We start from the raw sequence: 22,075 nt of genomic DNA, 5'->3' as shown, positions 1-22,075 counted from the left end.
GAGCAGAGACCCCGCCCACCAGAGCAGAGACTCCGCCCACCGGAGTAGAGACCCCGCCCACCGGAGCAGAGACCCCGCCCACCAGAACAGAGACTCCGCCCACCAAAGCATAGACTCCGCCCACAAGAGCAGATACTCCGCCCACAAGAGCAGATACTCCGCCCGTCGGAGTAGAGACCCCGCCCACCAGAGCAGAGACTCCGCCCACCCGAGTAAAGACTCCGCCCACAGAGCAGCAGGAGTCCAGGAGCTGCAGTCAAGACTTCCACCAACAGTCTGTTTTGACGCTCGGAGCCTCTGAACTTGGTGAACGCGTTGCGACGATGAACTCCGACAATGAAACAGGGAAACAACTTTTCGCTGCAACATTTCCACGAAGATTTAAAAATAGTTCTTTTACTTATGAGCGAGTAGATGGACAATAACAACAGTTTTCCTCCGTGGTGTCATGACTCCCTGATTCTGATCATGACTCCATTTTCTCCTGGACTTGGTGCTTTTATTTTGACAGTCACCGTGATAACAATCCAACTTCTCAGTTTGTTAATGTTTAGAGCGCGTTGTTCTCTGCTGCATGTGTGTGTGGTTTCATTACAAACATGACCAACAGCGCCAACTTGTGGCCTGGCATGCCGACTCCAGGGTTCTCAGCACTTCTGCCGTTTCCGTGGAAACAGACATGATTTTCAAAACGTTGCTGTGTGAATGTGAATGCAAAGGAGTGCAAAGTTTTCCATTCATTCCTTTGAGTGACTCTGTTCTATTGAGCAGTTATTGATTATTGAGACACTCGATCATGTAGATTCTTTTTAAAGCGCAGCAGCAGCTTCTCTTTCTCACGGACACATTTACTCACGGTGGAAACAGAAGTTATTTCTATTTTAGGGAAGTCATGCTGATATTTCAAAAGAAACCGGGCATGATGTCGGTGTGTTAAGGCTTCTGACTCACAATGATTCAGATAATTGTTTGGAATTTAGCAAATTCATCTAAACCAGGAAACCAGCGAACAAACTGAAGAACAATGTGAAATAGTAAAACTCTTGCAAAAACAAAACATCCTTCAATCTTTCAAATGATCCTTTACTTTGAAATAATTTAATTCTCAGTGAAAATAACATGCAGCAGTTCACTCTTTTAATCTAGTCTGTCTGAAACAAATTGAGATTATTTTCTTGAAACTATATTCACCTCAGAAAGGAGAAGCTGAGCAGAACGATCACTTCACCCGTTGTAGTTTGAGCAGCTCTGATCAGAGAAAGCAGCATTTCCTGATTATCATCATCCCACCAGACTTCTGGCACCATGACCCACATTACTGTACCACCAACCACTCATCCGGGTCTGTGTACAAGTTTCCTTTATACACCGAATGCTAAAACATTCTCAAGCTGTTTCTGACATTTGAAGAGTTTAAAAACATAATTCTTTTTACTTACTTCATTTAGATTCATGCTAATTTAAGGTTGATAATTAATAAAACTGAAACTTCAGCTGTGATTCCAGCTTAGCAACTAAGAGTGAATCTATTACATTTGAAAAGAGACTTCAAATACTAATAATATGTTCATTGGTTTTAGTTCTTTAAACTTATTCATATAGCACCACATACAACACAGTCATTTCTAGTTGGTTTTAACACAAACACAAACACCCAACAAACATAAAGTGAAGGGATGAAACTCAAAACTTGTCCTTTAATGGCAATAAAACTTTGTGTTTAAACTCTAAACAACCTTTATGCTGCTTCACTGGTTCCTGCTCATGTTAATGGTTTTTATGATAAGAGTCAGGTAACCAGCTTTAACTGATTTATATGATCTCTTAGCTCCAAGCATTGTCTGATCAGTTTTCTCATCCAATGACCTCGAGTCTTATCGACACAGGAAACCCCTAGAGGACAAATTAGGAACAGCAGCTTCATTGACTAAAAAGTTGCAATCCATGTTTTTTTTTTAACATTTTGTATGTTCATCCTTTCTGCCAGATCGGATCCTCTTTACGATTTACAGAAAATGAACCAGACAAACGTTGTGAAAGATGCTCATGACAGTGTTGGAGTTCAGCTCCAGATAACAGCTCAGAAAGGAAAGGCAGCGCTCCGTCCAGCCGGCAGGAAGTCCATGGAGAGGTACAGTAACTGAGCAGCACATGGATTTCTGTTTGTCGACGTTTGTCCTCACTGCTAACAGGAAACCTCCGGATATCCAGGGAGAGGAGGCTGCTGTGTTTGTCTCATGATTTATCTTTCATGAGGGGGGGTTGGACACAACGGATGGATGGATGGAGGAATGAAGGGATGGATGGAGGAATGAAGGGATGAAGGGATGGAGGGATGGATGAATGGATGGAGGAATGAAGGGATGGATGGATGGATGGATGTTAAACTTGTGCAGAGGAGACCGAAGCAGACAGGAAGTAGTCACAGAAAGGCCTTTTGAATGTGGTTCTTTACAAAGTCCTTCAAACAGTTTGTAAATTGCCTGCTGCAGTACCATGCAGTACCATGACATACAGTACCTGCCAGCAGGTACTGTATGTCATGGTACTGCAGCAGGTATGTCATGGTACTGCAGCAGGTATGTCATGGTACTGCAGCAGTCAGCCTCAGGCAGAAAACAAAAGCACAAAAATGAAGAAACAACTGCTTCCGTTCTGAAACGCAGCTTGTTGGAACTGCACGGCACTGCTGTTTTCCTCTTTTCAGCTTTTTGCTGAAGGTTAGTGTTTTTAGTAAACCCTGCTTTGTGCTCATTAACATTCTACAATCGTTTACTGTGAGAGTGACTAATAATTGTCGGGGTTAATAAATGAGAATATGATTCTACATGCATGCATGAGCTCCTGGCCAGCGGCTCCAACTGAACCTGGGTGTTTTTGTATCAGAAAGCTTTTTGGACTTTAGAACTGAAGTTCTTTCTGGTCCGGGACACATGATAAAGTCTGAGTTGCAGCAGCCTGATGAGCACTTTCACAATAACCTGCCCCTCCTGGTTCCAACAGAGAACTCCTGCGGGGCTTTTCTTGTGAGTCTGGGGTCAAAAAGGTTGGAAACAAAAGCATTTCCTGATTATGTAACTGCTTCCATGCAACATATAATTGCTTAATGTGCACAGTGAAACGCCACACACTGTCAGACGTCAGCAATCAAGGGTCCTGGTGGCCTATTTGGCCGTTATTGAAGAGATTCCCTGGACAGAAAGCAGAAATGAACCTAATTCAGTGGAGAGATGCATCAGGGAGAGACACTCGCAGCACTTTTTGCACATTATTCCTCGATCCTTGTAGTTTAAATGTGCGATTTATTGTGGAGCCCAACAAGAAGCATGAAGTATGAGAGGTTGTCACTCGACTTAACGACCTTCATGCAGTCGGTAAATGTAGAGGCTGAAAGGAGACATGGACTGGAGACCTTCTAGTTTGCAGGTCAAGTCTTATCAAACAAACTAAATTTGCCAACATTGACAGCCGCTCCACTTCACGGCACCGTCCTCCAATCTGCAGCAAACCTGGGGAAAGTCATGCAGAATAAACAAACCAACGAGCCGGGGACCCTGAAGCAGTAACGTCCAGGGAACTTTGATGACAAATTTTTGAAGCTTTTCCAGTCCAACAAGCTGAGGAACCACTTAATATGCAAACAAGGAACCCAGAGAGCTTCAGAACCTTTTATACAACAATGGCTGAAGTGGAAATAGATCATTGTTCAATTCTTCTTTCAGAAAAGTACCTGGTTTAGAACTCGTTTTAAAGACGATGTCCATTTCCATGGAAACAACAGAAATGAAAGCAAACAGACAGACAGACAGACAGACAGACAGACAGACAGACAGACAGACACGAGAGCAATGAGCTCTAAACATCAACAACAGGAGGACACGGACATTCTAGTGGACAGACCACCAAGTTGGATTGTTATTACAGTGACTGTCAAAATAAAACTACCAAGTTGGATTGTTATTACAGTGACTGTCAAAATAAAACTACCAAGTTGGATTGTTATTACGGTGATTGTCAAAATCAAAGTATCAAGTCCCAGGAGTATGGAGTCATGTCACTCAGGAGGAAACTTTGTTTTGTCCGTCTATTCGCTCATGTGCAGAAGAACTATTCATTACAGACGTGGTGCTCATGCTCCGTTGCAGCATTTTCAAGAACCTGCGTTTTCAGCGTGAGCAACGTCGGTGTGAAAACAGACACCGAAACGACAGGAAGGTTTCCCGTTTTCACTGGAAACTGTTTTCTAAACGTCGCCTTGGTTGGTGATTTTAGTTTGTTCAGGGAAGCATTTCTTGCCAGATTTAATCATTTCATCACATCGCAGCATGATTTCCCTCTTTTCCTGGAAGAATTGGTGCAAAAGTTGTTGTTTCCCATCAGTCTGAGGATTCTCTGCACATTGACATCTTTCACAATATGTTGGTCGACACTCAAAGCAACAGTGTCGTTGGTTCTAGTCCAGCTCTACAGAACCTCCAGCAGCTGCTGCCCCTGCGCTGAGGCTCGCAGGAAGAGAGGAAGTACGTAACCGTGAGTGTCGGCCTGAGGGAGCAGAGACTGTCGCTGCTGCTGATTATTCTGACTGAAGTGGGTCCGACAAGCTGCTGAGCTCAGCCCTGAACAACACTGAAGGGAGGAGACATTCTCTCTCTACTCTCTCTCTCCTCTCTCTCTCTCTCTCTTCTCTCTCTCTCTCTCTCTCTCTCTCTCTCTCTCTCTCTTCTCTCTCTCTCTCTCTCTCTCTCTCTCTCTCTCTCTCTCTCTCTCTCTCTCTCTCTCTCCTCTCCTCTCTCATCTCTCTCTCTCTCTCTCTCTCTCTCTCTCTCTCTCTCTCTCTCTCCTCTCTCTCTCTCTCTCTCCTCTCTCTCTCTCTCTCTCTCTCTCTCTCTCTCTCTCTCTCTCTCTCTCTCTCTCCTCTCTCTCTCTCTCTCTCTCTCTCTCTCTCTCTCTCTCTCTCTCTTCTCTTACTCTCTAAATTTGTTGCATCACCAGTCCTGGTTTACCCTCAGCCCTTCATGGTTAGCGTCTTATTCATCTCCTTCCTCTACAACCTTCCCTTTCGTCTCCTTCTACAGACTTTTAAACTTCTTCCTCAGAGAAGAAGCATGTGCTGGGAGTCATGACATCATAGAAGAAACCTTGTTGTTATTGTCCATCGAAGAAGTATTTAACTACTGAGGGTTTTGAAAAAGTTCCACCTTGGGAGTCATTTTTCATAAAGTTGCATTTTGTGTTTTCACTTGAGAAGATTGTTGTGTAAAGAAGAGCTCAGAGTCCCACCATGACGGCCTGCAGAAATACCACGGTAAATAATAATACAGTGCAAGAAGTCACAACATTCTTTTCAGTGTTTTGTATTTTCTGCGTTAAAGTAATGAAGAAAACCCTGAAGCGTTCTGTCCAGGGGCCTACTTTCTTCAGGATGTCCACCACCGCTAGTTAACCTGAGATTAAACATGTTTGATATGAAGAGTTACAAGGCCTGCTTTATTTGAATTATAAAACATGTTTATTTGATGAAACCAGCACTCTGGAAGACAAATCCACTGTTTCCAGGAAAAATCTTTTTTTCTGTTTGAATTCCAGACCTTTATTTTGTTAAATCTTCAGCTGTGTCTGTCCTGCCGCTGGCAGAAAACAGGAACCTTCCAGTTTGAATCTGTACATGAAGCCAGAGTGAAGTCTATCTGGTCTGTAAGAGAGGATGAGCCTGGAGGAGAGGTGGGTGGCTGCACCGTCAGTGGAGCAGGTCTTCAACCAACACTGCTCCATCAATGCTAGTTTCACTGTGTCTGCATCCCTTCGTACAAACCCTGCAGTGGTGGGGGGTTTGTGGCTCCATGAGCTTCTCTGACTCACCAAAGTTTTCTCGGGCTCCTGCTGGGACTCGGAGGACGACTCCATGGTGGCGATGAACCAGAGTCTGGCCGTCAGCGCCTCTCCGATGGCCACATTCCTGGAAAGAAGGAGAGGAAACATGTGACCTTGATGTTCTTGTCAGCGTCAGCGAGGAAGCTTTGACGGCGTCCGTTCTGGATCGCTGTCTGAAAGATATCCAGAGTCGGTTTCTTCCACTGATGTTCGGGTCGCACTAACACTGTCAACATACAGCAGGGGTGAATTAGAGGCAAGAGAGAGAACACTGTTACCTGCAAGAACCAAGAGATTAACATCTAATGAATTGATATTAAATCTTAGGGACTGTAGTTTTCTTTGCACTGTGCAGGTTTACTTTACTCTCTGCTGCCTACTGTGACGTCTGCACAGTTCCAGCTGAGCAGGTTGTCCAGGGCTGCGATAACATGATTATCATGATGTTGATGTCTTTGTGTTGCTCTCACACACCAGGACACTTTCTCTTGTCCCTGATTTCCACCCGGCTGTGTTTTTGTCCTGTTGCTTCCCATCAGGCCAGCAGATGAAGACTTCACATTCAAATGACCTCAATTAGGTCGAATTCACACAAGTTGCAAACTGCTCTCACTGAACCGGGTCGGAGTCTGACACCTTGAGCAGGTTTAAGTCTGCAGAACAAACATCTGGCCACACACACACACACACACACAGGCCAAGCAGCTGCTTCCATAAATCTGATTGAGTTTGAAGTAAATTTTCTGCTCAGACTTCAGTCAGAACAGACAGAACTTGATATTTCTTTGGGCTCAGAATAGCACAGCAGTTTTTAACCGGGCCTCTAACCTCATGTGGGACGGCTACTCTGGGACAGTGGACTCCTCTGCAGCGCTCTAACACCAGAACACGAGGCTTTGGTGGCAGCTCACAGTGCAGAAGAAGAACAAACTGATGCTGATTTTTTGCCCCGACGACGAAGCTCATCATCACCCTGCTCGCATAAAGTCACTTTACTCCCAAGCGAGTGTCCAGCAGCTGCAGGCAGGTTTTACCTGTCGAGGCGTGACCGTGTTTAACCTTTATCCACCTGCGCTGGCGGGTCACTGAGCTGCTCCACTGAAGCAGGTGAGGACTTGGTGAGCCAGTGTACCTGTGATGAGGCAAACCGCAGGAATTATAGCTGCTTAGACATTTTGATGTGGTGCTAAAAGAAAGATTAAGGACGAGTATATTTTGTGTTTTTGTTCTTGTATATCATGTTTGCTTCAACAATTCAAGACAATTTGTCCATCATGTCAGAACTGCACTGAATACAATAACGTTCTTCAGTATGATGCAAACAGTCAATATCATCTTCACAAAGCGACATGAGGTCAGGGGTCGGCAGGTTCTTGTCTGGTAGCTGAATGAAGACTTGAGTTCTGCAGTGAGGGATTGTTCTGGACTGACCCATCCTGCTTCTGCACCTGGTTTCTCCCACCGAGACCGAGGGCAGCAGGGCTGGATCCATTCCAGATAATAAAGCTAACAGGACAAACCATCAGCTGGTCGCCAGTTCAACCCCTTTCAGAACAACTCCAGTAGTTTTGAAACGGGACAATTATGGAGGTGAAGCGAAAATTCAAACTACTGTGACCCAGCGGCGCCGCCAGCTGGAATCCTGTACACACTGTGCATACTATTTTTGTGAAGGTGTGAAAAAAATGTATATTTTAAAGGGATGTTTGTCTTTGTCTCGATGTGTTTTCACCTGAAACGTTTCGGTGTAAACAAGGCCTCATTATGGATTCTGTGGGAAAGACACACATTTAAGATAAAACTGCGATTCAGTAGCTAGATTGCAAATAACGCAGTAATGGTGAGAGAATAAGATTTGTTTGGCTGTTTCTCTGGAGAAAATAGGTGATGGTGTTTGTCTCTTCTTGCCTTCATCCACTGTGCCACCACTGGTGATTTGATCACGACGGAAAGGGCAGACTTATGAAGACCGATGGCAGCTGGGAGGCGCTGCAGTAAAAGCCTCATGAGGCCGTGGGAAGGTCATTTACCGCCCCGATCCTGAGACTTGTGATAAACGCAGTACTGTGCAGTGAGGACGCTGCCAGCGGTACTGCGTTTGACTGGGAATAAATCAACATCAGAGTCTGACTGAATGCGAGTCCCTCGAGATAACTGCTAATGAAATCTAGCTCCTGGAGAAAACTCCTGACAGATATGAACATTTATGGATTTGATTATTTTGATGGAGGCACAAACAGGAGTTGCTCAGTTTGCTTGTGAGGAATGAAAGCAGCATGAAGCAGCGAGAAGCAGCGTGAAGCAGCGTGAATCAGCGAGAAGAAGCGTGAAGCAGCGAGAAGCAGCGTCAAGCAGCATCAAGCGGCGTGAAGCAGCGAGAAGCCGCGTCAAGCAGCGTGAAGCAGCGTGAAGCAGCAAGGAGCAGCGTCAAGCAGCATCAAGCAGCATGAAGCAGCGTGAAGCCGCGTCAAGCAGCGTGAAGCAGCGAGAAGCCGCGTCAAGCAGCATCAAGCAGCATGAAGCAGCGTGAAGCCGCGTCAAGCAGCATCAAGCAGCATGAAGCAGCGTGAAGCCGCGTCAAGCAGCGTGAAGCAGCGTGAAGCAGCATGAAGCAGCGAGAAGCAGCGTGAATCAGTGTGAAGCAGCGTGAATCAGCGAGAAGAAGCGTGAAGCAGCGAGAAGCAGCGTCAAGCAGCATCAAGCGGCGTGAAGCAGCGAGAAGCAGCGTCAAGCAGCATGAAGCAGCATGAAGCAGCATGAAGCAGTGTCAAGCAGCATGAAGCAGCATGAAGCAGCATGAAGCAGCGAGAAGCAGCGTGAAGCAGCGTGAATCAGCGAGAAGAAGCGTGAAGCAGCGAGAAGCAGCGTCAAGCAGCATCAAGCGGCGTGAAGCAGCGAGAAGCAGCGTCAAGCAGCATCAAGCAGCATGAAGCAGCGTGAAGCCGCGTGAAGCAGCGTGAAGCAGCGTGAAGCAGCGTGAAGCAGCAAGGAGCAGCGTCAAGCAGCGTAAAGCATTGAGAAGCAGCGTCAAGCCGCATCAAGCAGCGTGAAGCAGAGTGAAGTCCTTCTTAATTTGATTAAACTTAAACAAAGTAGTGAACAGCCAGCAGTTACATAAAAGTTTGAGGTTGATGTATTTGACAGTTTGGAATTCTTGACATCGAATTCTAAAAGTTGGACGTCTTTTAAAGAAAAGAAGAGCTGAAGCTTTGACGATGAATGATCTCTCCAGGCCTCTTCCTCCTTTACTTCTCCTCAGTGACACTGAAAACATCCTGCTCCCATCAGCTGAGAGCAAATCTGAGTCATTCCAAGCAACTTATGTGTCTCGTGCTCTCTATTAAAGCTGCTGCACAACATCTGGCACCAGCACCAACACACAGCGAAGCACCAACACACAGCGAAGCACCAGTGAAGCACCAACACACAGTGAAGCACCAGTGAAGCACCAACACACAGTGAAGCACCAACACACAGTGAAGCACCAGTGAAGCACCAACACACAGCGAAGCACCAACACACAGCGAAGCACCAGTGAAGCACCAACACACAGCGAAGCACCAACACACAGCGAAGCACCAACACACAGCGAAGCACCAACACACAGCGAAGCACCAGCGAAGCACCAGTGAAGCACCAACACACAGTGAAGCACCAACACACAGTGAAGCACCAGTGAAGCACCAACACACAGTGAAGCACCAGTGAAGCACCAACACACAGTGAAGCACCAACACACAGTGAAGCACCAGTGAAGCACCAGTGAAGCACCAACACACAGTGAAGCACCAGTGAAGCACCAACACACAGTGAAGCACCAACACACAGTGAAGCACCAGTGAAGCACCAGTGAAGCACCAAAACACAGTGAAGCACCAGTGAAGCACCAACACACAGTGAAGCACCAGTGAAGCACCAACACACAGTGAAGCACCAGTGAAGCACCAACACACAGTGAAGCACCAGTGAAGCACCAACACACAGTGAAGCACCAGTGAAGCACCAACACACAGTGAAGCACCAGTGAAGCACCAACACACAGTGAAGCCTGGTCCAGGAAATCAACTGAGTAAACAATAAGACAGAGACGTCCTTGTTCCCTCCCAGACGCTCCTTCAATGTTTAGCTTTCATTCATGTAGAGTCACCTGGAGAATGAAAAAGCTTTTAGAAGCAACAAGGTGACTAAGAGGAAGATGAGGACGGGATTGTTGATGGGAGGAAGAGGAATGGGAGGAAGAGGACGAGGGCAGGGAGGAGGATGAAGAGGAAGAGGACGGGGAGGAAGAGCAGGATGAAGAGGATGAAGAGGACGAGGACAGGGAGGAGGATGAAGAGGAAGAGGACGGGGAGGAGGATGAAGAGGAAGAGGACGGGGAGGACAAGGACAGGGAGGAGGATGAAGAGGAAGAGGACGGGGAGAAAGAGGAAGAGGAAGAAGAGGATGAGGACAGGGAGGAGGATGAAGAGGACGGGGAGAAAGAGGAAGAGGAAGAAGAGGACGAGGACAGGGAGGAGGATGAAGAGGAAGAGGACGGGGAGGAAGAGCAGGATGAAGAGGATGAAGAGGACAAGGACAGGGAGGAGGATGAAGAGGAAGAGGACGGGGAGAAAGAGGAAGAGGAAGAAGAGGATGAGGACAGGGAGGAGGATGAAGAGGACGGGGAGAAAGAGGAAGAGGAAGAAGAGGACGAGGACAGGGAGGAGGATGAAGAGGAAGAGGACGGGAAGGAAGAGCAGGATGAAGAGGATGAAGAGGACGAGGACAGGGAGGAGGATGAAGAGGAAGAGGACGGGGAGAAAGAGGAAGAGGACGGGGAAGAAGAGCAGGATGAAGAGGACGAGGACAGGGAGGAGGATGAAGAGGAATAGCATGGGGAGGAAGAAGAGGATGAGGACAGGGAGGAGGATGAAGAGGAAGAGGACGGGGACGGGGAAGAAGAGCAGGATGAAGAGGATGAAGAGGACGAGGACGGGGAGGAGGATGAAGAGGAAGAGGACGGGGAGAAAGAGGAAGAGAAAGAGGAAGAGGAAGAAGAGGACGAGGACAGGGAGGAGGATGAAGAGGAAGAGGACGGGGAGAAAGAGGAGGGTAGTTCTCTGGTTCCGTGTTGTCAAGGAGACGGCGGTGACCTCGGCGCTGTGGGACCCATCGGGGTAGAAACGCCGTGGGCTCATGATGAAGGACCGACCCTCCATCAGAGGAGAACAGTCAGAGGTTTTTGTTTCAGAGTCGTAACGCTGAGGATGACGCTCGCTGCTCTGCTGAATAATGTGTTTGAAGCCTCTTGCATAACAGGAAGGAGAGAGAGGCTGCGAGGCGGAGCAGCGACGCCAAAAGGGACAGAAGAAGAAACAACGAGTGCAAAGGTCACAAGAATTGACGTGACCTGAGAACGACCTTTAAAGGAAACACAGGAAGCCGTGAGGCTGGCGGGTGAACACAAGCCTCATCTCAACCTGGGAATGTGACAGATCAGTTGACCGTCAGCCGTGAATCAGGTGTGAGGAGACGCCACCGGAACATTCTGACATGCAAACGGTCCGACACTCCAGACAGGAAGCAACAGGAGACACGGCATCGCACACGGCGAGCAACACATGAGCAGGCAGACGGAGCGGCGCAGTGCCGGAGACGGACCACCTACCTAATGCAGCTCCAACAGCAGAGGCAGGAATCACACTCACAACACAGCCGCCGAGCGAGGGAAGAGAGGGGCGAGCGAGGGAAGAGAGGGGCGAGCGAGGGAAGAGAGGGGCGAACGAGGGAAGAGAGGGGCGAGCGAGGGAAGAGAGGGGCGAACGAGGGAAGAGAGGGGCGAGCGAGGGACGGAGGAAGACGGAGCATGCAGATGACATCACCATATTTCTCTCCCTCCTCCTCTCAAATGTAGGCTAGTGCTGCAGGGCTGCTGGTGTGTGTGTGTGTGTGTGTGTGTGTGTGTGTGTGTGTGTGTGTGTGTGTGTGTGTGTGTGTGTGTGTGTGTGTCTCACTCTCAATAAAATCCACTCTGAAGGGGAGGAGATTAAATCAAATAACCAGATATTAATGCACATCAGGCTGTTGATTTATTAAATTTCACTCTATGAAACATTTACACATTTCAAGGGAAAACTATTATTTTTCTTTTGTTTTCCTTTCAGAAAAGTTTTACATTTACAAGGCAACGTTTTGAAAACAATGTTTGACACAGAAATAGCAGAAATGCGGAAAATATTGTAGTTTCCATGTTGGGCCACTAGAGGGAGCAGTTTGTTTTCTGTAGTGAAACTACACACAAATGGATTTATCCAATGTTTTGGATTATTTCATTAATCTGACCTCTTTAATGATTAACTGTCATTCATTTAATGAGTATTAATTAAATAAAATTTTTTTTAAACATTTATTTTTATTTTTAAGGGGTTGTTATTTTTAATTTACTTATTTTGTATTAATTTCACAGTTTGTTGTTTAGCCATAATGTCATTATTACGTTCATCTTTTGTTTAATTTTTGGTCATTTAAATTCAATCTGGTTTTATCGATATTTATATTTGATTTATAATTTTTCCAATTTTATCTGGGTTCACATTTATCTTTCGCAAATTTTTTATAGTTTCCTTGATTTTATTTTGTTATTCTGCATTGCATCCCATCCAGCTTTACTGACTTGAAGACTTTATTGTGTCCACTTTATCATTACTTTGGTCTTTTTTATTTTCAACTCCATTTATTAGAACTGGGTGAATATAGTGTTTTTCTGTGCAGAGGCTAACTTTACCCTTTAAAACCTGCTTCCTGGATCCATGTTCTCCTCGTCACTGGAGAGCTGGAGTGTGTTAATGCAGTGTTGTGTCTGATAAGAGAACCCTTCCTTTGTTTGCTTTCCTGGGCTCGGTTCTGGTGGACATGAGGAGCTGCATCACCGCTATTACATGTTAAGAGAGGAGCCTCAGGTCGTGGACCTCTGATTGCACATTTTTCACTTTTCATTTCTGTGATGAAGCCAGACGGAGGAATGTGAAAACTCCGTAATGGGCGGTGTGTTGTTCCCTGGAGACGAGCGGCAGATTGTTCATACAACGGGCCTTGTATCATGACTCAGTTCAACACGAGCATCCGAGCTCCTGAGATAAAACCAAATACTTCAAAGTAAACGACCACTGCTCCTGAAACAACTCCTTATAATGTGCCTGCTCCTTTGAGATGTGTGAGAAAACTGAAGAGGGAAATAAGCCAGGCAGTAAAAATAAGCTGTGAAGACCCTGAACATGACCCCTCCAGGGAGTGGAAGTAAAACATCAGGAGCAGCGGGAAGTAGAAACTTGTTCTCACGGTAGAAAAGCAGTGGCACTCTGATCATCTGTCTGTTTGCTGCATGCAGACCATCTTGGGTCCGGAGGACCTTTACAGCCCCAACGGCTTGACAGGGAAATAAAAACTGGTCCAACGTGCGTCAGAGTAACGGAGTTAAAGACAAAGCAAAGATGAATACTCTCAAAGAACATGAGAAGCTTTTTAAAGACAGACTAGTTTACTTCCTGATGCACTGTAACGGAGAAATAACCCAGGTGAGACAGGAAACGATTACTGGTTCGGTTTCTGGTAATCGATCTGCAGTGGGGAGGTCCAGTACGGAGGGAGACCGAGAATCCCACTCCAGGCGGAGGTCAGAACTCTCCAGCCACTCCATCAAGAGTCCACTAATACTCAGCTTCAACATTACTCTGGTTAAGTTTGACTGATTTCTGATCCATTAAATGTTTTGGGGGGGGACAGGGGGCCCCATCCTAATTCTATGCTCTGTTTCAATGGGAAGATGAATTAGTTTCAACAGCAACAGGGCTGACTGGTACCACATCTCCATTCTGGTTTCATGGTCCTGCCTCTGGAGGGATTGTTCAGCACAATGGAGGGTGTGGTCACCAGGCACACACTTCTTCACTCCACTCCCTGTGAGCAGAGATTCACTGCACAGTGTTGTTGAGTCAGCCCATTAGTTGGTGATTAATCTGAGGGAGGCTGGACGGGGGGGGGGGGGGGGTCAGTCGTATTGATTGAACTAGACACTCTGTTCCTCTTCTCAAGGTGAAAGCCCTTCACATCTGAAGAGTGAAACACACACAAGCATGTGGGAACTCGCTCAGCGTCGCTCTGTAGAGAACGTTCAGGGTGAAATCAAAGGTCCACGTCACGCCTCAGAGGAATTCACCTTTTCCTATCAAACCCTTGTTCAACAAAAAGTTCACTTCCCTCCTGCCTTTCCACTGATTCATGTTATTCACACTCCAGTGGAGCCATCCATCCATCCATCCATCCATCCATCCATCCATCCATCCATCGGGAGCAGCTTGGTTCAATGCCTTGCTCAAGGATGTGCCAACATATGGACAGTTGGGGAATCGAACATGCAATCTTCCAATTGAGAGATGACCCGCTCTACCAACTGAGCCAGAGCCGCCCTAGAATGAACCGGACTCTGCTGGTAAAGTCTGGGAGGCATCATCGAGGCAGCAGAGATTCAGGCGAGGAGCAGTTTGTTCTCCGGTTCCTCGTTCTGGTGATTCTTTGTGTTTTGCGATTGTGGCGTCTGCACGACTACTTAGTCACAACTACTCGCACTTTCCACTCATATTTGAATGTTGTCATTTTGAATTATAAACCATGAAGGCCAATTGGTTTGTTAAGGTTGAAACAAACTCTTAAAGCTCGTGAGGAAGTAAAGCAGAGCTCGGCTAAATTAAACAGAACTTCTTACTTAGAAACCAGATTTTGCGATATTAAATAAAGCAGCTCTGCAGTACAGGAAATACAATTTTGTATCAGCGTTGTTTACAAAGCTGTGTGGGGTATAGACACTTGCTGCACAGGACGTCTGAGGACACGATGACAAAACCAAAAAAAGATGGTAGTAGGAGAGGCTGACATCACACCACCTGAGCCCCGTGAGCTGTGGAAGAACAGTTCAAGCATTATGAATTAACGCTTTAGTCCTGAATTCTGTTTTACTTCTCCAAAGCTGCAGGAAACACGTCAGTATAAAACAAGTCCATTGTTCTGTCACAGAGTTCAGGTAACTACAAGGTTCCTCATGCTCCTGTGGACAGTGAAGACCATACCACGGGACACCACGCTCATTTAGAAAATAATAAACCCAGTTCAGCTCAGGTCACGATTATCTAACAGCTTTAGTCACTGAGAACGTTGGAAAATTAACTAAATTAAAGCCGTGTTTGTTCAGTTCTGTTTGATGTGGGGGACCAGTGACGTAGGAGGACAATAAAAAGAAAGGTACACACAGTGAAATGGTTGGGACGGGATTCTAACAGCTGTTTGCTCAGAGACGCCTCAGCTGACCTCCTCAGAGCCTCAGAACGACTCACTGGAAGCCAAACCGTCGCCAACCGATTCACCACCACGGGACGAACCCGTCTCGCTTACAGAACATCTGGCTTTTGTCAGGGCGAAGGCGTCCAATCGCAGCGCTGGCAGCCAGCTGGGAGGACTACCCTGCTCCGGGACACTGGCCCGGGACTGGAACGCCTTCATGAGCATCACAGCAACACCTTGTACATGTTACATGTTACATGTTGTACCTGTGCGCCCAGTGGGAGGCGACACTGAAGTAACGTGGCTCCTCTGTGAGGTCGTACGCTGCCATTGGAGACTAAAAACACAACCTTCACCAGCCTGCAGCTCCAAATCCACTGGAAGACGAGCTCAAAGTGTTTCTATCACACTCATGGGTGTCTGTGTCCACACGTGTAAGAAGATTCCTCCAACGACGTATTTGGCTGCAGCGCCACCTACTGAGCACCAGAGGAGCTTTTAGTTTCACCTGTACTGCCAGAGGCAGGGAGAGTCGGCTTTACAGAGACAGATCATCAACATGGATCCTCTGATGAAACACGGGGGGCAAAACTGAACCGCTGGAGGTCCTTTGATTTGAAAATACTCTAAATTTAAGCATGTTACCCAGGAATGATGTGGACATTGTTACCATGTAGATTTGAAGGTTACACTTCATTGTGGTGACTAAAGTGACCCAACGGTAACAGGTTAATGTGATCTGCAGTATAAACTGGGCCCAGAGACCTGAAGCATAATAACTGGTGACTAAAGGACGGGAGCTTTTCTGCAAATTACTCTTGTTAAATCAAAGTCTGTTGAAAAGAGACGCAGGCCTCTAATCTACATGGTCCAACCTCCATCCCCTCCCCTCCCCTCAGCGCCACACTAATTAGTCCTTTTAACCACATATGAAGCCAAACCTGTGTCCAAACTGCTGCTGCTCACAACCGTCACTCACCAATAGCCTGACACCTTAAAGCTCCAGTTCAGCCCAGTGTGAGGAGAGAGCGCCACCCAGCATGACCACCAACCTACAGGAGCTGAGTACACCACGCTGGGAAGCTCGACTGTGCTGCAGCAGCACAACGTTTTAAAGATTCACTACACACTATGAAAGACCCAAATCACAGTAATCACTAGTATTTAAATCGTGGTATCGTCAGCGTACCAAAAGTGGAATAGAGACAGTTTCCTGAAAGACAAACCACAAATCAAGCAGATTGATGAATATTAAAATAAGGCCTAAAATAGAGCCTTGTGGTCCTCCACAGGAAGTGTATCGTCAGCATATAGGGGGTTGTTCAGTAGGAAACATGTGTTTTTGAGAAATGAGTATTAATGATGAAAATAGGGCCTAATATAGATTCTTGTGGTGCTCCGCAAGACCAGGGTGTGATATGGATTGTAGGGAAACAGGTTCCATAACTAGAAATACTTTTCAGTTCCTGACATTTTGCCAAGATGGAAAACGGGTTGTAACTGGTCACAACCTTTTTTTTTTTATTTAGAAGCCAGAACCTATTGAGACACCTGCTCAGTATTTGCTACGCCAACCAATACTATTTTTAGATATCAACTGAACGGCTGGTTATTGATTCCAATAACTCCATCTCACCGACTGACAACCTGTGTGTGTGTGTGTGTGTGTGTGTGTGTGTGTGTGTGTGTGTGTGTGTGTGTGTGTGTGTGTGTGTGTGTGTGTGCGTGTGCGTGTGCGTGTGCGTGTGCGTGTGCGTGTGCGTGTGCGTGTGCGTGTGCGTGTGCGTGTGTGTGTGTGTGTGCGTGTGCGTGTGCGTGTGCGTGCGTGCTGAATCAAATTAGTCTGGGAAGATCTTTCGACCGCACATCATCTGGTTCCTCAACAAACACATAAAACTATAAAAAGGGAGATGGTTGCTACGATGGACACAGGCGGAGCTTCGGAAGAGCCCCCATGAGACAAACACTAATTAGATACGATTTCATTTCACTTAGTGTGAAGAAAATGTAGCCGGCTTTAGAAGCGCTCCTCTCAAACAAACATTGACGGTGTGGTAAAGAGTTTGAAGACCAGCAAGCAGCTGCAGTACGTCACATGATTAACCAGCTTCATTAACATCACTGTGCTTTCCAGGGTAAATGATCCACGAGAGCCCGTTTCTCACCTCCACTACCCTCCTAGAAACGCTTCGATACTCAAGAGTTTCTGAGAAGAGCGTTTCATTAACAGGCTAAGTGCTTCAGCAGAACCTGGTTCAGGTCATTGATCAGAATCTGGTTTGTGTCTGTTAATCTCAGGTTATCCAGCCTCTGGCTCTCTTCACCCTCGGCAGGCGTCCGATCAGCTGGATGATCAATTAAACATCGGCCTCCTGCTTCGATGGCACCAGATATGTTAGTGTGGCCACAGTTACCTCCAAAAAGTAATGATTACTGATTACTAGTTGCTCCTTTAAACTCAGTTACTTTACTGATTACTTGTTTTTAAAAGTAACTAAGTTAGAGCACCACTGTCATGTCAATAGACCCCCAGAACTACACATGGAACCTTTCACATTAGAACCGATACCTGGCCGTATGGTGGGGCAGTGGTTAGCGCGCTCGCCTCACAGCAAGAAGGTTGTGGGTTCAAATCCAGCCCGGGGCCTTTCTGCTACAGTTCTCTGTGTGGGGGGGGGGTTCCTCCCACTCTCCTGAGGGAGACCCTTGGTCCCCCCAGCTGCCATCGAGCGCTGCTACCGATGGGTCAATCGCTATGAATTTCCTCTGGTGGATTAATGCAGTGCTATAAAATGAATCGATACCAGGACTGTGTGTTTATTTGGTAATAAATGTTTAATTGTATAATTTAACATGTTTCTGCAGTGTATTTTCTTAATAAAGCACAAAGTAATCTCAGCTCCAGTAACGTCTGATGATGAGGCTCCATGGAGGACAAATCAGTTTAAAACTGCAGTGATCATAATCTGCATCACATTTAGAAAAGGGGAGCAGAGTGCCTTTCTCCACCGTCTCTTGTTTTTATTTAGACGGCTCTTAATTAAAAATCCTTTTCAGTGAACAAGGGAACTGCTTAAAATAACCCAAAGAGAAATATTTTCATTTTATTCTCCTCAGAACATCGATACCAATATTGTGCTAATTCTTAAAAAGTGGATTCTGCAACCAAAGATGAACGAGTCAGAAAAGGTGGTTGGAAGAGGCCTGAATGGAAACGCCATTTGAATCCCAAATGAGCTGGTCGGTCTTGTGACCGCAGGGTTGAAGTAAAGTTTCCCTGCACATGGACGGAGGATGGAAACACAACAATGATGAGCACAGATCAGGACGGAAACTGGAAAACTGAAAAGAGTCGTCATCATCGTGAGAATCAAACCTCATCATCCTCAGGCCAGGATACACGGCGTGTACTCTATCGGCTCACGAGAATACTATCTTTAGAGTCGCATCCAATTCACCACAAGAAAACAGAGTTGGGAATAAAAGCTGTGAAGAATGACACTTCCTGCACGACTCAGAAGATAAACAAAGGAAAGAACGGACGGCTGCATTAGATCATTTCCTCCTGCCACAACAGCAGGAAACACAGCGAGCCTGGTGCCAAATGACAAGCGTTCGACGCGGCATTTCAGTCCCCGTGTGCACGGAAACATTTTCAATCGGAAACAGAAAAGTTTTGCAGCATTTTGGATCTTCATTTACCGGACGTGGTCGGAGCCACGGGCCCGCCAGGTGAAACCTTCTGAAAATGCTTTGTCTCCATGGAAACTGGGGGAAAAGCCACTTTTTAAAAACACTCGTGGAAACGGAGGGAAATGCAACGAATGTTGGTCTGTCAATATAAAACTTCTCGTGTTTTCACTGAAACGTCATCGTGTAAACAGGTTCAGCGTTCTTAACTCGAGTGAAAGTGAGAAAAGTTTCAAACAGACAGCAGCTTGAACTAAAACACTAATTTATATTTTCAACCACAAATAATTAAAAAGTTACTCCTGATAAAAAATATAAAAAACACAGAATTCTTCTCCAGTTACAGAAATCGACAGGGTGCTGAAGAAATCCCTGAAGGTGTTGTGAAAAGGCAGGCAGCACACAGTGACACCAGGATATCAGATATCTGATATGAGGCCAATCTAGCGGATGTACTGATGTCCAACACGGGTAGGAAGAGCTCTGCCCTGTTTCCACTCCTGCCAGGGGAAAGTGGTAACTGAGAACCAGAGATGGGGAGGAGGGATCATATGATGGGGGGATGAAGAAGCCAGGAGGGAGGAGGGGAAAGGGGGGGGGGGGGGTGACATCCAGAAACACTGACGGCAGATCTGGAGATAAAAAAACCAACAAGGCTGATGCAGATTGAGTCACGAGTCACAGACTGCAGGGATGAGAAGCAGCACATCAACTCCTCCTTGTACTGACAGTCTGGAGCTCCTCCATCAGAACCACTAATCCTGGGTCCTTACATAACACTGCTCCACACACACACACACACACACACACACACACACACACACACACACACACACACACACACACACACACACACACACACACACACACACACACACCCACACGCGGAAATGACTGGACAGTGAGAAGGTGGCAGGTTGTCTTAGACACTCACCTGGGTGTGAGTTTCTCGCTGTGATCCTCGTGAAGCAGAAACCAGCAGGTAAATACTGCAGCAGCTAGCCGTTAGCTTCAATCTTTAGAACCGTGGATCCACGAGCCTCCGGGGCGGATAACGTGCTCCTCCGCGGCCCGAGCGGCCCGCCGCCCTCCCTGCCGTTAGAATCCTAAAAGTGTTGGATAATCTTGAGGCGCTGTCCCCGGTGTCGGTCTCCCCTCCGGTCCGGAGCGTCCTCGTTAGCCTCCGGTGCGCCTGCTCGGCTCCGTCCGGGATGCACGGGGGCGGGGCCAACGTCGCCCGAGTGTTTCGCACTTCCGGTTTCCGATCGTGCACGAAAACACACGAAGACAAGATGTTACGTGACGTCATAAACGAGAGCACATTGTTCATGTTTATGTTGGCAGAGCTTGGATATTACATACAAATTGTGTATTATCAATAAAATTAAACAAGTACACATTAATGTTTTGCACAACGTATAGATAACAAATGTATACTTATGCAAATTTTTAGAAATTGAAAATAAATGTGCTTTTTGTAACAGCGAAAGTTTTTATTCAACTACCCTGTGGATTAAAATGAAGAATTATATACTGTGTAAAATTTAAAATAATGTTAAAGTTGATTGTACCAGTAGAATTGCATATTATTATTACATGTATAAAGACTTAAATAGGAAGATTCCATATGTACAAATGCAGATTAGCAAAGGTGAACCCAAATCTTGTGAAGTTCTATACTGACTTTAAAGAACACATTCAAACAATAAGTAACATAAACACAAAAAAATCAATAAAACTGTCCAGATGTTTAAAGAACCATTCCAAAAAGAATAACGAGACCCTCTGCTTCCCTGGTCCCTTTTGTATTTTTTTTAAATGATATTCTTATATTCTAAAAAAAAATGCATCATTCTCATTTGTATTTGTTAAAGTTACAAACTTTATAAGTACCTATCAAAGTTTAAGATGATATGAATGTATTATTTGGATTGCACTGTTTGGATGATCCTTGTTTGTGCTATAAAGTTCTAAATGAATTGTAATAAATACAGATAAAACATTTTCATATCTATTTAAAAAAAGTATATAAATAGATAGATAGATAGATAGATGGATAGATAGATGGATAGATAGATTCACATATTCACATATAAAAACAAAACAAAAGAATAATACCAGTGAAAAGAGTGGTATTTGGAGCCATTCCCTCTTTTAAAATCGAGTATGATTGATTGATTTGCCTCTCAGACGTCAGAGAGTCATGTCAGGCTCTCCTCCTCTCTTCTCCACCACAATCACACAGCATGTTCCCATGATCCTTATTCTCTCCTGAGAAACCAGAGGACGTGGAATCAGTTTCTTTATGTTTTCAGAAACTGCTCCTGCTGGGTATTTGCAGGCTGGTGATGAGACATGGAGGACATCTAGTGGCTGAGATGAGAAACTGCAGGGCTGTTCCAGCTGTCACGTGACGCTTCCAGATCTGAAGCCCCAGAGCATCATAGAGGTGGAATGAGGTGTTTTTATCAGATAATATTTAGCTCTGCCATCTCTGGCTACACCAGGAAACTCAGAATGTCTGTTCCACTAATCAAATAGGACCTTTTCAGAGGAACACGCACAACAATGACAGATAATACGCAAAATATTAAATAAATAAATAAATAAATAAATAAATAAATAAATAAATAAATAAATAAATAAATAAATAAATAAATAAATAAATAAACCTATTTGAATGAAATACTTTTAAGAGAATATAGTTATAAGAATACAAATGAAAGGGTAATCATTAACTCAATTTGTGCTTTTATTGTGCAGTAACTCATGAGTTTAAAAGTAGTAAAGTAAATTAAAGTGTGGGAATTGTTTTATACATAAAGCCACGCTGTCAGGGTGATTTACAAACCTCGATAATCCAGCAGCTATAGGAGAAGTTTTCTGGACACTTCACTGTATTTTGCACCAGAAAATTTCATTAAAATTGACGTCATTTTCAATAATTGTTTATTTTTTGGCAAAAATATAGACACTTTCACGACATATACTCTGCACCACAACCAAGAAACACTTTAACTTAAATATAAAGGTCATTATACTATTTCCAGATTAACTGGGCTGTACATGGCCCCTGAACTAAAATGAGTTTGATGCCCCAAGTTCAGATGTTTTAGTCACCAGGAAGTTTCCCTTTCACTTTCCCATCCACAGAACTCTAGGACCTTATCTTTTTGTTTCTTTGATGATAGTTTTTTTTCTC

The 22,075-nt window shown here is 45.4% G+C and overlaps 1 protein-coding gene across 1 annotated transcript in view; it reads right to left on the bottom strand.

Moving 5' to 3' along the window:
* Positions 1-20,069, bottom strand: part of osbpl8 (oxysterol binding protein-like 8) — a gene marked incomplete at its 3' end in the record, with an annotated part of 56,848 nt that extends 36,779 nt beyond the window's left edge. The window contains exons 1-2 of the mRNA XM_080491712.1: positions 19,808-20,069; positions 5,860-5,956 (exon numbers count right to left, since the gene is read on the bottom strand). Coding sequence (XP_080347838.1) covers positions 5,860-5,904 — 45 coding nt within the window. The 5' untranslated portion in view covers positions 5,905-5,956; positions 19,808-20,069. The remainder of the gene's footprint in view (positions 1-5,859; positions 5,957-19,807) is intronic.
* Positions 20,070-22,075: the final 2,006 nt, after the last annotated feature.

Source organism: Lipophrys pholis (assembly GCF_963383615.2).
Source record: "Lipophrys pholis genome assembly, chromosome: 22".
NCBI lineage: Eukaryota > Metazoa > Chordata > Actinopteri > Blenniiformes > Blenniidae > Lipophrys > Lipophrys pholis.
This window is presented reverse-complemented; position numbering and strand designations above follow the sequence as displayed.